Source organism: Babylonia areolata, chromosome 26 (genome assembly GCF_041734735.1).
Source record: "Babylonia areolata isolate BAREFJ2019XMU chromosome 26, ASM4173473v1, whole genome shotgun sequence".
NCBI classification, from domain to species: Eukaryota; Metazoa; Mollusca; class Gastropoda; order Neogastropoda; family Buccinidae; genus Babylonia; species Babylonia areolata.
Window position 1 is genome coordinate 40,894,082 of NC_134901.1, and position 15,035 is coordinate 40,909,116.

Genomic DNA, 15,035 nt, shown 5'->3' on the forward strand with positions numbered 1-15,035 from the left:
ACTTGTAAAACAGAAGAAAAAAAAACCAAGAGAGGCAAGGCCTTCAAGACTCACTTGTGATACACTTTTTAAAAAAAACCCAAGCTTTTTATGTATTGAGTATAATTTCAAAATGTAATGTTTAAGATGAGAAAGATCAGTTTAAAGCAAATTAACTCCCCTAGCATTAATTACGGAGTAATTTCCCTTTTTTTACTATCTGCACCAAAACGTTTGCAAAATAAATAAAACTTTCAGGCTTAGCAAAAGAAGTTCCTGTTTGAACAAAAAATGATAATAATGACTGCTCTTGTTGTTGGGTCAGAATATCAGATCAAAGTGCCAAGTTTAGAGAATACAAAAAATATAAATATAACAGTAAATGCAGTTTGCATATAATTAGGCTTCATTTTTTTTTTTTTTTTTTTTTTTTGGTGCCCATCCCAGAGGTGCAATATTGTTTTAAACAAGATGACTGGAAAGAACTGAATTTTTCCTATTTTTATGCCTAATTTGGTGTCAGCTGACAAAGTATTTGCAGAGAAAATGTCAATGTTAAAGTTTACCACAGACACACAGACACACACAGACAACCAAACACCGGGTTAACTCTTTCCATACGAACGTCGAAAGAGACGACGTTAACAGCGTTTCACCCCAATTATCATCATCAAAATATTGCAAGCGGAAGGCTCTTATACTGAAGAGGTGAATAGTGATAAAGAATACCACAATTCTGACGACGGAAGCTAAAGGTTGGGTCATTCAGACACCCACTGGACATCCGAGGGGTCTGTGTAGAGGAGAAGAGAGGACTGGCCGTACTGAGTGAGTTAAAACATAGACTCACTTTGTTTACACAAGTGAGTCAAAAAAGCAAAAGGCACGCGGAAAGAAAGAACAGCCCAAAAACATGATAGTCAAGAAGCTTCTTTAAGGCTGATGCTGTTTCTGTATCCAATAATGAACACTTGCCAAGCAAGCCATGGTGTACAATAGACCATTTAAACTGCAAAAAGCTGTTTGCGTAGCAAATTAAAAAACATAAATAACTACAGACTGACAGACGGACAGATAGATATAGATATACCCAAGACTGGAAACCTTACATTATCTGATAACCTCCACAAAACTGACTGATTCACCAGACACGGACATCAAAATCCACAGATTCATCAAGCTGTAAAATTCATCAATTCTTATTCCTCTTATCAACAATGTGGGTAAAGCCAGCACATTAGTGATGACTGAGAAATGACCCCACAAGGACTGGAGTGCTGGCGGACTTTGCAAACAGAAAGAAATGAAGTGGCAAAAGAAGCGTGTTCAAGACTCCAGCTAGATAAGGCAAGACTGCCATCGTGCACCTTGGGAATACCAACGACTACTGGCACTGCCCCATCTTCATCCACCCTCCTCACTACCACAGCATGGTAAGACAGTAAGCAAGCTGTGGTTCAGGCCTGTCCCGCCCTCAACAAATCAAACAGATTCAAAAACCCAGATTAATCACAAAGTAAAATCACGACTTCAGACTTCATATCTTTTGCTTATTTACCAGACTTTAAAAAGATCTACAATTTCACCAGACAATAAAATCCAGATTCATAAATGAACACCCCCCCCCCTGTGAAAAAAACAACAACAAAAAACACCTCAATATACAACTCAAAATTTATCAAAAGAAACTCACACACACACACACAAACGCAAACTCACAAGCACACACTCTAGACTTTTTATAAACAACAAAAAATAACATGACATGGACTGATCACACACAAAACAACAAAAATCAAAACCTACTACTCTCTGAAACAAAACACAACCACACGCCCAGAGGTTCTGATAAGTACAGCATCCAAAATTCCCACAGCACTTAAGTCTCACCATCGGTCACCAAACCAGAGAGCCAAACACCAACAGCTGTGTAAAATTCACACTGTGCACAAACAATTGCGCGTTAGCCATCACAACCAGTTCTCCAAACAACACACACCATGATCACAAACTCGGAACAATTTGGAAAAGACAACATCTGCTCACTCTGCACGGCAACATGAGGACAATGTAACTGGGACAAACCCTGACAATACAACCAGCACAAAATTCACAAACCCTAGCAAAACTACAGAGAAGTAGCACGAAACCTAGCAAAGACTACGATGAAGTACAATCATGAAAAGGCACACTCAGATACAAACTGAAATACAAACCAATCACTCTGTAGAACAGTGCTAGAGAGTGTGTTAAAACAACAATTACGTTAAGACACACATCTGCGAGAAACACCAACTGACAGACAATATCTGCGAATAAATGGACAGTCTGGAAACTCAGAAAGCCAACAATACACTGAAATCAGGTAAGAACTCTAGCTCTGAAAGCACTGAAGAGATGTGCTCACACAGATAACTGGGTAATAATAACATTGTTGAGAGACATGCTAAGAAAGTTGACCAGCTGTTTAAAGACAGAACCAGAAATCAGTGGAAAGACACATCTTTAGAACACAAAGCTGGAAAGACAGGTTTGGAAAAAACAAACCCAAAAAAAAACACAACCAGTTGGAAACAGAAGCCTAGAATGATGCTGGGAAAAGGAAAGACATGCACCAGACAGAAAAGACAAGGCGGGTGAAGACAGCAGAATGACAATGTTAACAAGACCGGCACAGAAATGGCATGCCGGAAAGAAAAGCTCCAGAGAGAAAGCAACAAACACACAAGAACAGAAAAGTAGGAAAGACCAACTCAGAAACACACACACTGAGAAAAGAACCCCACCAGCAGACAGAAGACAGAACTAGCCATGTCAGAGACAAGTCACTATGCACCTGGTGAAGGACAGACAAGCTTCGTGCACCAGCCAGTGGAAAGAAAGCGGGCAGGCCGCAAGCGACAAAGCATCAGAACCCACCTGCTTTGAAGAGAGCGGCCAGATTAGGCTGCGAGGCCACTTCACTCATGTGACTGCTACTAGGGTGAGTGGGCGGGGCCTGGGATGAGGTGGGCGGGTCAACTCGGAGGGGCGGGGCGATGGGGTGGGAAGTGAAGTTGGCTGTGACAGGGAAGAGGTGGAGGGTGATGATGATGGTCATAATGATAGAACAACCCATACATGTACCTGCTTTTCACCCGTTACTGCCTGTGACTACAGCTGAAAATGCAGCAAGGCGACAGCGAGAACCAACCTATTTTAACTCTTTTAGCCCCAGCGTCATTAACCAAACTCACACCAAGCCATCCCCAAACATGCATGTCAGTGACAAAAGCATACAGGAACCAACCAGAAAAAACTGCATGTCCACACATGATTTTCTTTGTTTTTTGGAGGTGGTGGAAAGGGGGAACAGGGGGAAGCACTCTGCATATCAGAAACTTCTCATGTCTGATGTTTACAAACCATTTTCAAGGTTCATATTTTAATCATTATCTGTCCATTTGTTACCCACTCCACACTCCTTTTTTTCTTTTTTATATTCAATAGGGGTTATCTGATTAGCTAACATAGCTGGGGCTAAAATGGTTAAAACAAATATATATATATATAACAACTGAAAACCAATCCCCACAACAGGACTTTATCCAGGAATTTACTTTATATTCCACATCATTGTATCATGTATATTGATATATGAATATACCACAACAATTAAAACACACACACACACACCAACAGCATAAATCAAGCATACAAGTAGTATGTATCAAGAAAGCAGAGCTACTGACATTCTCTGTTAGCACTTAATTACATATATTCAAACTATAATGTCATTGTCTGGGACCAATGCTATACACTAAACCATGAAAAAATTGGGATACATTCGTGATCAAGGAATGATGAAATACATTAACATATAACCCTGATGAATAATGACATACATGTTACTGGGCACTGACATATTAAATCTTAACCATGATAAATAATGACATATATGATATATGTTATTGGGCACTGATGTGATAAACATTTCAGCATGAAATAATAGGGACATATTCATTATCAGAGACTGATGTGATGTATCAACACTCAGTCATAATGAAGTAAGGATGTATTCACTATCTGGTCCTGGTGTATGGTATACATGTACCTTTAACAATAACAAAATAGGAAAACATTAACAGAACTCAGTTTGAAACTTTTAACCTTAAAGTCTGATGAAATAAATGCATATTTATTGCTAGGACAACATTAACAGAACTCAGTTTGAAACTTTTACCCTTAAACTCTAATGAAATAAATGCTATGTATTGCTACAATTACATTAACAGAACCTAGTTTGAAACTTTTAACCTGGAACTATGATGAAATAAATGCACATTTATTGCTGGGATGTCATTAACAGAAATCAGTTTAATTTTTTTAAAATTCAAACTATGATGAAATAAATGCGTATTTATTGCTATGATGACATTAACAGAATTCAGTTTGAAACTTTTATCCTTGAACTATGATAAAATCAATCATTAAATGCATATTTACTGCCAGGACAACATTAACAGAACTCAGTTTGAAACTTTTAACCTTAAATTATGATGAGATAAATGCATACTTATTGCTTTGATATTAGAAGAACTCAGTCTGAAACTTTAACCATTAAACTATGATGAAATAAATACATATTTGTTGCTAGAGGTTGAATCTATAACGATATGTTAACATTTAACATGATGATTAGATTTCTTATTACAGATTCAATGGTACTCATATGGCGAGTTATGAGCAAAAAGCAAAACACACACACACACACACACACACACACAAACACACAAATGTGATAACTTTTACACACTTGCAACTAATATCTAAATGTCATCACTGTATGTACTGTGAAATAACCCCAAAATGTTCTCCGATGTCATGAAACAAAGAAAAACAAGTCAACAAAACCAACGTTTTCTGGCAAAAAAAAACTTTTTTGTCATTACACTTAATTAGGATTAATTAGAAAAGTTATATTAAGAATTATCTGACTTCAGAAAAGTTCTGTTTACTGCTTGTTACGGTGGTTCTGTCTTAAGCATTTAATTCAAGACTTACAGCTTCAAACCACCATCAATTAATACAAAACTAATATATTAAGTCATACGTACGAAAACTAATGAACAGATAAATAAGAATACACAACAGATACATCAACAGATAAAAATATTCATTCACCACTGAAAAAAACAATCAATACAAAGAGAAACAAGCATGCTGTCATATGTTGTGAAGATGCGACCATGACCGAGTGAAACACTACATGTGACCATGACCGAGTGAAACACTACATGTGACCATGACCGAGTGAAACACTACATCACTCTTCAAGCATGCAGTGCTGTGCATGTGTGTCGTGTGCAAATGCAAAACCATGACAATGGATGTCGAGCAAAATAAAGACAGAGAAAAATAGAGAAGAGGGTAGACTTTTCTGTAACAATGAGTCGACCACTGCGGTGCAGAGTTCAAAGGACTTGTTTTGGTCATGCTGATTTTAATATCTACATGCATTAGTCCAGATTTAAAAAAAAAAAAAAAAAAAAAATAAAAAAAACCCACACCAACTACTTCCCTTTCATAATGAAGGAAATTATTCAAAATAACAAAAACAGGAGTAAACACACACACACACACATCAGTAGTAACCTCCCAATGCCCCTTCTTCTAACCTGTTTTTTTTTTTTTTTTTAATTCGAATTGTGGCTTCAATTACAGGATCCCCTCAAAGTGCTGACTCGAAAGTACAGTCATTTTATTTCATGAAATGATGCGTTACAAAGCCATAGATGTTTCCCCTTGACTGTCCTGTCAGTAAACCAAGCCTAGTAACTGCAAATTTCTGGGTTACTGTTAATGTGAGAATAGCCAACACTTAAAAATCAATCTGTCTTATTATCAGACCATGCACTGTTGTGGTCATTATTTGCTTCTTAACAGTTAATCAAACACACACACACAAACACACACACAGAGAGAGAGAGAGAGAGAGAGAGAGAGAACACCACTTGCAGTATGCATGCACATCACTTTCAAACCTGTTTGGATCAAATCTAAATTTCTTTCTCCACAAAACCCCCAAATCTCCCTAACTCTTAAACCCCTTCATCTTTTCCCGATATCTGTCCTTTTGTTACATGGAATTTAAAGTGCTAAACACCTGAGCCTGACTTTCAAGAAAAATAATGCAGAGAGAATCTGCATGCCAAACAGCATGATGAAAAGTCTTTTCTTCAGAATATGTCTTCCCTCATAAAAGTTGAAAACAAACCAAATGATGACCAGCCTAAATCAGTCTGCTCAAAAATGAAAACTACAAGACACATCAGAAACTAACTTTTAAATATCTGCTTATCATGCTTCCGATATTTCAACAGATTTCAAAATAACCTTCGTCAGTCTTCCATTACTCCTTTTTTTTCTTTTTTTAAATGACTTGTTCAAAGTACTTATATAAACAATCTAAACTCTACATCTATTAAAAACCTTAAGTAATCACTCACAAACTTACAGGTCTGCTCTCGGATTAGAGCACAAACACAAGAAAGCATTCTAAAGAATATCAACCAATAAAATAAAAAATAAATAATTCAACCCCGTCACAAGACCAGACAGAAAAATAAATAAATAAATAAAATAAAATCCACATCATACAAAAAGACTCCAAAGACAAAACAGAAACCACACATACAGGCTAGCAGCAGTGGGTTGGGGGGTGGTACAAAGACAAAAGAGCCAGGCGAGACAACCACTTACTATTTCTCCATCCCTTAAGAAGTCCCGAAACGGAGGAAACCGTGTGATAAGGGTTGTACTGTACAGAAAAGAACACACCCACATCATATATAATAAGCTGTGGGGGGGGGGGGGGGGGTAACAGCCCTCAGGGCATGGGGGTATTCATGGGTAGATGGGGGTGCAGGAGGTGACGCTGGATGATAGGGAAGTTGGGGGTGAGGTGGGTAAAAAGAGGTGAAGGTGGAATGAAGAAAAAAAAGGAAGTTCCGCTACGCAAGTGGTACATTATCCACGGTTGGTTTCCTGTGGGTAGAATAGTTTGACATTGCTCATTTCCATTAGTACAACAAAGGAGGTCAGAGTGCTGGAAGTGAGTGAACCATAACAGAATCCACCATGGCTCCCTGTGAACAAAATACTTCTCATTACCAGGTTTGGTTAATAATAATCTGCATGTATTTCAGTGACAGGTATACACACAGCCAACAAATAAAATGTACTCATGCACGCCCCAACCCCAACCCCCTATAACAAAACTACCACAACAGAAGAAAGTAAAACAAACAAGACCAGCATAGCAGCACAGTAAGATGGGGCAGTGACCATCTTTCTGCATTACTTTTTCTTATTCCAAATAATAATGATAATGGTAAAGGTGATTTGGGATCTTTCAACACAGTCTAAATTCTAACAATATCTCACACGTTTTTCAGATGACAGAACTTTTAAAATCAGTTTTGAAAAGGAAAAAAATGCCTTTGTTTTTCTTATTTATTTGAAATTCTAAAATGACGATGAGGACAGGAAAAGACCAACACAAAGTTCCTCCTCTCCTTAAATCCCAAACAAATCACGCTGACAAAACGAACAGAAGATATGACGGAACTCACTCCACCCCAAACATAATGCAATATCAAACAAAATAAAAGTAATGACGGTTTGCTTTTTTCATAACTAAAAGAAAAAAAAAAAAAAATTTTTATTCATAAAGTAAAATAAGATTTCACCACCCTGCCAAAACAATCAGTCCTCCAGCTGAGTTAGATTTAATCATAATTTTTTTCAAAATGCACCACTCTAACCTTTACTTGACCCAGATTAAATTCATCAATACAGACTGTTTCTCTCTCTCTCTTTTTTTTTTTTTTTTTTTTTCAAAAAGGACGGAAGGGGACTGATAGAGTAAAAGGACAGAGTTGTTTCCTAGTGATTTTTGCAAAAAAAAGAAGAATTGTTAAGAGAAAAAGCAAAATGAATTAACACACACAAAAGAAGAATCGCAAATAAGCAAATAATTTGTGAACAAACAGAAACAGGAAAAAAACATCAAATCAAAGAAGAAAAAAAGTAGCATAAAATTCTATGAGCACAGCAAACAACTGGCTACATCAAATGAAAAATGAAAGAAAGAAAACTTGTGTTTTTTTTTTAATTAGACAAGTCATTTACTGACGTAGCTCGTTATTAAAAGTAAAAAAAAATCCTCACCATTACACCCTGTTAGTAAATTTACACGTTATTTTTACACCGGTACTGAATCGTGCTGGTAGGCAGATTACAATCATGCATACACCTGTCCTCGATTACCGTTAATTGCTCTTAATTACCCTTCACCAATAACCTGGCTTCTAGGTAACAAAAGTAACTGTAAAGCATCTATTCCATGCACTGAACACGGAGCCTACTCACTAGAAGTAAACCAAAATATGGCAGAACACAACTCAAACACTCCACCAAACAACACTCAGCTACAGGAGTGCTCAGAAATGTATGTATGCTAAAACAAGACCACGAGAATCAACAGAAGTTAATGAATATACTGCACAATGGTTAGCCAGAGGACAGACCCACAGTTACACAACAAAAGGTAAAAAAATAGAGAGAAAAAAATCAAGATACAAACCATCATAGTTCTGCTGTAAATGAAAATGCTCACACTTACTTGACATTTTTTCCTGGGCATTAGGATGTGCGCATTTGTTGTTTTTCACTCTCAGCAAACAAGCAGAGACACTCTTCAAACACAAATCTGACAACCAATGGTTTCAGAAAACCAAATAGATATAACACAAAAACAGCTAATCAATCACAAATCGAAATGCAAAATAATAATGTCGAGTTCTGACTCAACTGTTTCTACTTTTTTTTCCGTTTTTTTTTTTTTTTTCATAGGGGGAGGGAGGTTTGGGGGCGGGGGCGCAGGGGACTTAGGGGCTTAAAAAAATTCTGTACTCCCATCTTTTTTTTTTTTTTTTTTTTACATCACTGACATAAGCCGCCACATGAGTACGTCTCTGCTTACAAGCTGACAGGAAACCAAGTGCCAGCGTGTGCAACAAGACAAACACGACAGCCACCACAAGTTGCACACTGTTTTCAACAGTCACAGTCAACAGAGGTGAGAGAGGGCGCCATACCTGAACGGCTGCAAAAAGGTCCACTTAGTTACAACACAAAAAGCGAAGCATTCAAACTGAAACGACGGCAAGGAGAGAGGAGCTGACAACCATGATGAACGGGACACCATTAGCAGCTGACTGATACACAAGGGGAGAGAAGTGAACAAGGGAGGGAGGACGCAGACACAAACTTACGTAGCAGGCTCCACCCGCTATCGGTACTACTGCCAGTCTGATAAAACGTTATGTTTGCGTCCGTCTACAGCACACAAAAAGAAAGATGGGTCAAGAAATCAATGAAGCCGCTCTGTCTCTTTTCGGTGCACACACTGTGTCCTAAACAACAACCAAAGAAATGAACATGTCAGATCACACACTATGCTAAACCAGTCTGTGCATGTGCAATGGGATATGACAGCAGTGTGAAAACAAGTATTTAGAAAAATGAAAGGGGGTGGGGGCGGATGTCATCCAACAATCATGGTGAAAATTTAGCATCAATGCTCACAGAGATTCAAAGCAATTGCCTGAATTTGTGTGTCAAATAACACCAAACTATTCGACACGTAATAATCACATTGATATGATCAACTTTCCCAGGCACTGCTTCTCTCATTGCACATGTACACACACACACACACACACCAAATACTGAAACAACTCATATTCTGTAAATAATCCACCTGTAGATAATTCCAACTGAACAACAGATGAGATACAAGGCACCTTAAATATTTCCATACATGCCACTTTGTTTTAGTCATGTGGCTTTCTGGGTCACTGTTTTTTGTTGTTTTTTTGTTTGTTTGTTTTTTAAAGATGAGCAATTAAGAAATTTCATAAGGAAAGTGACTGTACTGTGTGACAGGCACATGATAATATGTCATGCCCATGATGAACATGTACAGCAATGTTTCAAACATGTCTGGCTAGTGTGAGCTTCCAAGTGTGCGTTTTGGTTCAGTCAATAATAAAACAAACCAGCTGCACCAAGCTTTACTTACTTGTGGCAAATCCTTCAGATACTTAGTCGTTTAACTTGTGTGCTGAATGAACTGAATGCTGACCACCTGATAGACTGGGGAAAGAAACTGTATATCTTACCTTCTGCTCAGCCCTTCTTTTTCACACTTCTACTGATCCACTTTGAAAGTTCTTCTGTTTTCTTTTTAGGAGTGGGAAGTGTTCAGTTATTTCCCTTGCTACACACTATATAATTTGCTTGTCTTCTCTGATTCCCAAGGAGAAAAAAGCAAAATAGATCTTTAATACATTGTTAAAAAGGAGCCCGTTTGCTGGCAACAGGAGAGGTAAGAGACATCATTAAACCACAAATTTGCTGAAATACACAGGTAAGATAAACAGAGGTATGAACACTGATTTAATCTTCACACTGTGCAAAGTACCAGCACAGAAAGTGAGGAGGAGGAGGGGTGGGTGGGGGCTGAAAGCAATGTCCGTCTACATCAAAATTTAGACTTGACTGGTGTCAGTGTCCATGCCTTCATGGAATGCCTTGGTCATGCTGCCTCCTTTCCAATTGATTTTTGTGGGGGTTTTTTTTGTTGTTTTTTTAAATACATATTCAAACTTTCTTCTTATATATATATACACACACACGCCCACACACACACACAAACCTGGGGCAAGCTCTTGGCCTGATCAGCACACTGAGTTTTAAATTAGGTCAGGTATCAGCTTCTCTCTCTCTCTCTATCTCTCTCCCCCTCTCTTTCATTTTTTTTTCTTTTTTTTTTTTAAGCAGATGTGGTGTAGCATATACAGATCGGTCCACATGCTTTGACACCTTTGTGAAACTGAAATCTTGTTCCTATTTTACAGGCTGATTGAATAACACTTCTGGAATTATTTCCACAGTTACTTTTTTTTTTTTTTTTACTCTTTTTTTTTCCATCACAGTGTCTATGAACAATTTTAATTCCATAAAGCAGTGACAGTGAGCGGTAACAGATGCTGTGACCCAATCTAAACACCCACACTGACCACATCCATCATTACGCAGACTCACCGCAACATTGCACAAATCAAACAGAAACTCAAGGGCAGGCAAAACTGTACATTCATCAATGTGAACTTGTCAACCAAATGTCCAAGGCAGGCAAAAACTTAACGTTCATCATCATGTCAAACACATCAACCAACAGTCGTCAACCAAACGTTCCAGCTTCATGCATTGCCGCATTAAGTGAAGTAAAACCAAGTTGGAGGAGAAGACTTCAACAGCCGGACACAATGCAATCAACAAGTGTGAACTACTGGATTGTCTGGAACACACTGAACATTTTCCTCAACAGCCCTTTGCATTGTCAAGCGCTTCATTCTCTGTTACAGTTCTAAAAATATATATTAAAAGAAACACAGGATCTGATGTTTTGCACAGCAGCTAGTTACCAAAGCAACAGAAATGTTATTTTGAGGCGAGGCAAGGCAACAAGTTTATCTGCACCTTGGGGCACTGAAACCTGGAATACTGCATGCAGTATAAAATGGGTTGAAAACTGAACTGCCCCCCCCCCCCCCCCCATTTTTGTTGTTGTTGTGGGTGGTGTCTTATTTCTTCTTCTTTTTAACTTAATTAGGCTGGCTGGTTAATTTTGTGGGTTGTATTTATTTTTAGATTCAATTACTACTGCTCCTGTTCTTTATCACTGTACAAACAAACAGGGTTTTTTGTTTCTTTTTTTTCCAATCATAACCTCTTCACATTGGCTGAAGCACGTTTCTTTTCTCCTTCTATACTTTTCCTCTACAATTTGGTCTTACTGGTATGATTCGTATCACATTACATTCTGTCACAGCAGATTTCTCTGTGTCAAATTCTGCCTGCTCTCCCTGAGGAGAGCACATTGCTGCACTGCAGAGCAACCCTTTTTTTTTCTCTCTCTCTCCTTTTTCTGGCCTGCAAGTGTATTTGTTTTCTGATCAAAAAGGATTTTTCCACAGAATTCTGAACAAACCTTCTGTTCTTTTCTATGTGCTAAGTGCATGCTACACACATGGCCTCAGCTCATCATCTCATCTGATGACTATAAGATGTCCATGGTTCTCTTGTTTGTAAGTTCATTACTGAGTTCCTATTCTTTTGCCATTACTCAGATACATCTATTTTGTTACATATTGTTCCTGTCCAATCAGTGATAGTAGAAACACCTCCTATCACTGACAGTAGAAATGTCTCATAAATTATCTTCTATATTCCTATTCAGAAGATGTTTTTCTTTCTTCTTATCTCCCCCGCCCCTCCACACCCCCACCTTAAACCCCTTAAAATAAACATGGCTACTTCTCCTGGTTTCTAACACAATTCAGAGTTTACATGAACTGAAACATATATATATATATGACCTGGTCTTTTAATTTTTACTAACTTGATCTAAAATCTTCATGGACTGGGTGAGACATGGGGTGAAGTTTGCCCTTTTTAATGTTGTTTTGAATGACTTTTTACCTCACTTTGGTTTCTCTGCACGTCATTTTAAGAACTGACAGGTAACCAGCCCGGACAAGGTGTAAATCACACGACAAGATCATCACCTTCTCCCTGCTCTAAAGGCCATCGCGGGGAATGAAGCACCTGACAACCAGCACAGGGACTGTGGGAGGGAACGGAGGAACAAGTCAAGTGCCCAACACACACCCCCACCCCAAAAACACCCCACCCCAACTCAACTATGCTTACTCCACTTCCATGATGTCAGCTGTAGGGACCTAGCCAGTTTCAACAGCTGAAGCCCAACAGAACCACACACACGTTATGAGTTCATTATTGTTCACTGTTTGAGGTTACATTGCTTTCTTGTCATTATGAGCTGTTTCAACAGCTGAAGCCCCACAGAATCACACACACACACACACATCACACACACATATTTGTTGTCCTTGCAGAATTTTGCTTGGGGTTACACTGTTGTTTATGTCATGATGAGCTGCTGTTTTGATTCTCGTGTGTTAAAACTATAACAGCATGCTGTTCTATGTTCAAAATCTTTATGTGCTTATCTGTGCTGATATCTATCATATAAACAAGGCAAATTACTCAGTGTCCCAGTTCTTCCGCTACTTGATAAATGTCAAAATCTGAAAAAAAATGTTTATGAAAGCAGTGCTAAATCAATAAAAAAAAAAAAAATTTTAAATGCTTATTTTAGTTTGTCAGGTTATGTGTAACAACTTATCTGAAACTGGCACACCCAAAGTATTTTCTACTTGGCTCTTCATGTTTTACAACTGTGTATAAAATTGTTATAAAGATCATCATAAAAAAAAAAACAACAACCCAAGAAAACCCAACAACCCTGTATAATGTTTTAAAAGCACAAAATATTCCCTGATAATATTCTGGAAACAAGAATCTCTTGTGCAAGAAATGTTATCTATCTTTATTTGGCATCACCATTCATGCTCGAGCTTTAATTCTTTCAAAAAAAAAAAAAAAGACAGAAAAGAGTTTTAGAAATACTGAACGTAACAGAAGTGGCACACAGAAACTGAAACCATGTACATGACTGGGGCTCAGAGAGAGAGGAAACACAGTGAGCCACTAAGAGAACACTGCTGAAAACTAAAATATACTGCATTTGGTTAGTTGCTTTTTTGTCCATAAGACGGATCAAACGAGTAATATCAAAGGCTATACGACAGCCAAAACAATATGTGGACTGCTATACTAAGTAACGAACGAGAGAGAGAACAAAAGCCGCTATAATAAATATGTAACTGAACAGATCTTTTACACTACAAGCAAGAAGATGAGACTAAGGTGGGCAGAGGAGGGGGGAGGCAGAAAGAGGTAGAAAAGAGGGGAATTTTCTTCTGTGTTCATGGGCTGTTACTCCCACGTTCACTTATATGGGCGAGTGGAATTTTGTATGACCGTTTTTACCACACCATAAAGACAGCCATGCTCTGCTTTTCGGGTGAGAGGAATGTATAAAAAAAGAACTTTCTTACTAATAGTGTAAAAACAACAGAAAAAAATTTCTTCTCACTGACCGAACTCCTACAGAGCAGTGCACACAAAAAAAACCTTCAACTTTTTCAGCACAAATTTTCCTAAACCACAGAAGATCAACTCTTCCCACTAGTTCAGAACATATATAACAAACGAACATATTAAGTGACTATTTCACTGGACACTGGCCTGCAGATACAATTAACAATGAAACAATGAAGAGTGGAGGGGGGGGGGGCAGGGAGAGGGTGTTGTGCAAAATCATCACATTTTCAATAAGAAGAAGAATAATAACAATAAAGAAAATTCATACAGCGCTGAATGCTGCACAGACAAATCAAAGCACTTACACGCCAGTCATTCACACACATGCACAGCTCTAATTCAGAGATGGGAGATAAAAAAAAAAAACCCTACAAATAAATGTAAGTAGAAAACTAGAGAAACTGTCGATCAGGAAGAGGGCAGAGAGGGGAAAGGGGCATGGTGGCTACTTCAGAAAGAGGGAGCAACAGGGAAGAGGAGATGAACATGTCCTTTTCCAAACAATGCACATATCCCTTCTCCTTTCATGGTTAACAAAGCTAAATCCATTATTTCCAATAATTTTCCAAAATTAAATCCATTTCCTTATCTTACAAAAGAAAATGTAAGCAACACACTATACAGAAAATCGTTTTTACAACAACAAAATTATCATCCAAAAAAAAAAAGAAAGAAAAAAAAGAATCAAACAAGTGCCTTTCTTTTGTGCAAGAAAACCACCAAGATCTACAATTCTTGTTCAATAAACTGAGGGCAATGAAGGTTGTTGGCAACAATTTTCACCCTAATTCAAAGACAAACCAATCAGCAACAATTTTCACCCTAATTCAAAGACAAACCAATCAGCAACAATTTTCACCCTAATTCAAAGACAAACCAATCAGCAACAATTTTCACCCTAATTCAAAGACAAACCA

At 37.9% G+C, this 15,035-nt stretch overlaps 1 protein-coding gene across 11 annotated transcripts in view; it reads right to left on the reverse strand.

Annotated features, from left to right (window-relative positions):
* The window catches only part of LOC143300615 (GATOR2 complex protein WDR59-like), a 103,495-nt gene that overhangs the window by 18,672 nt on the left and 69,788 nt on the right, over positions 1 to 15,035 (reverse strand). For 4 of the 11 annotated variants that reach the window (XM_076614403.1, XM_076614402.1, XM_076614398.1 and 1 more), the window contains exons 22-23: positions 9,297 to 9,360; positions 2,899 to 3,039 (exon numbers count right to left, since the gene is read on the reverse strand). In XM_076614403.1, the coding sequence (XP_076470518.1) occupies positions 2,899 to 3,039; positions 9,297 to 9,360 (205 nt within the window). Of the gene's footprint in view, positions 1 to 2,898; positions 3,040 to 6,720; positions 6,779 to 9,296; positions 9,361 to 15,035 lie in introns of all 11 variants that reach the window. The other 7 variants (XM_076614410.1, XM_076614404.1, XM_076614407.1 and 4 more) reach the window with 3 other exon arrangements.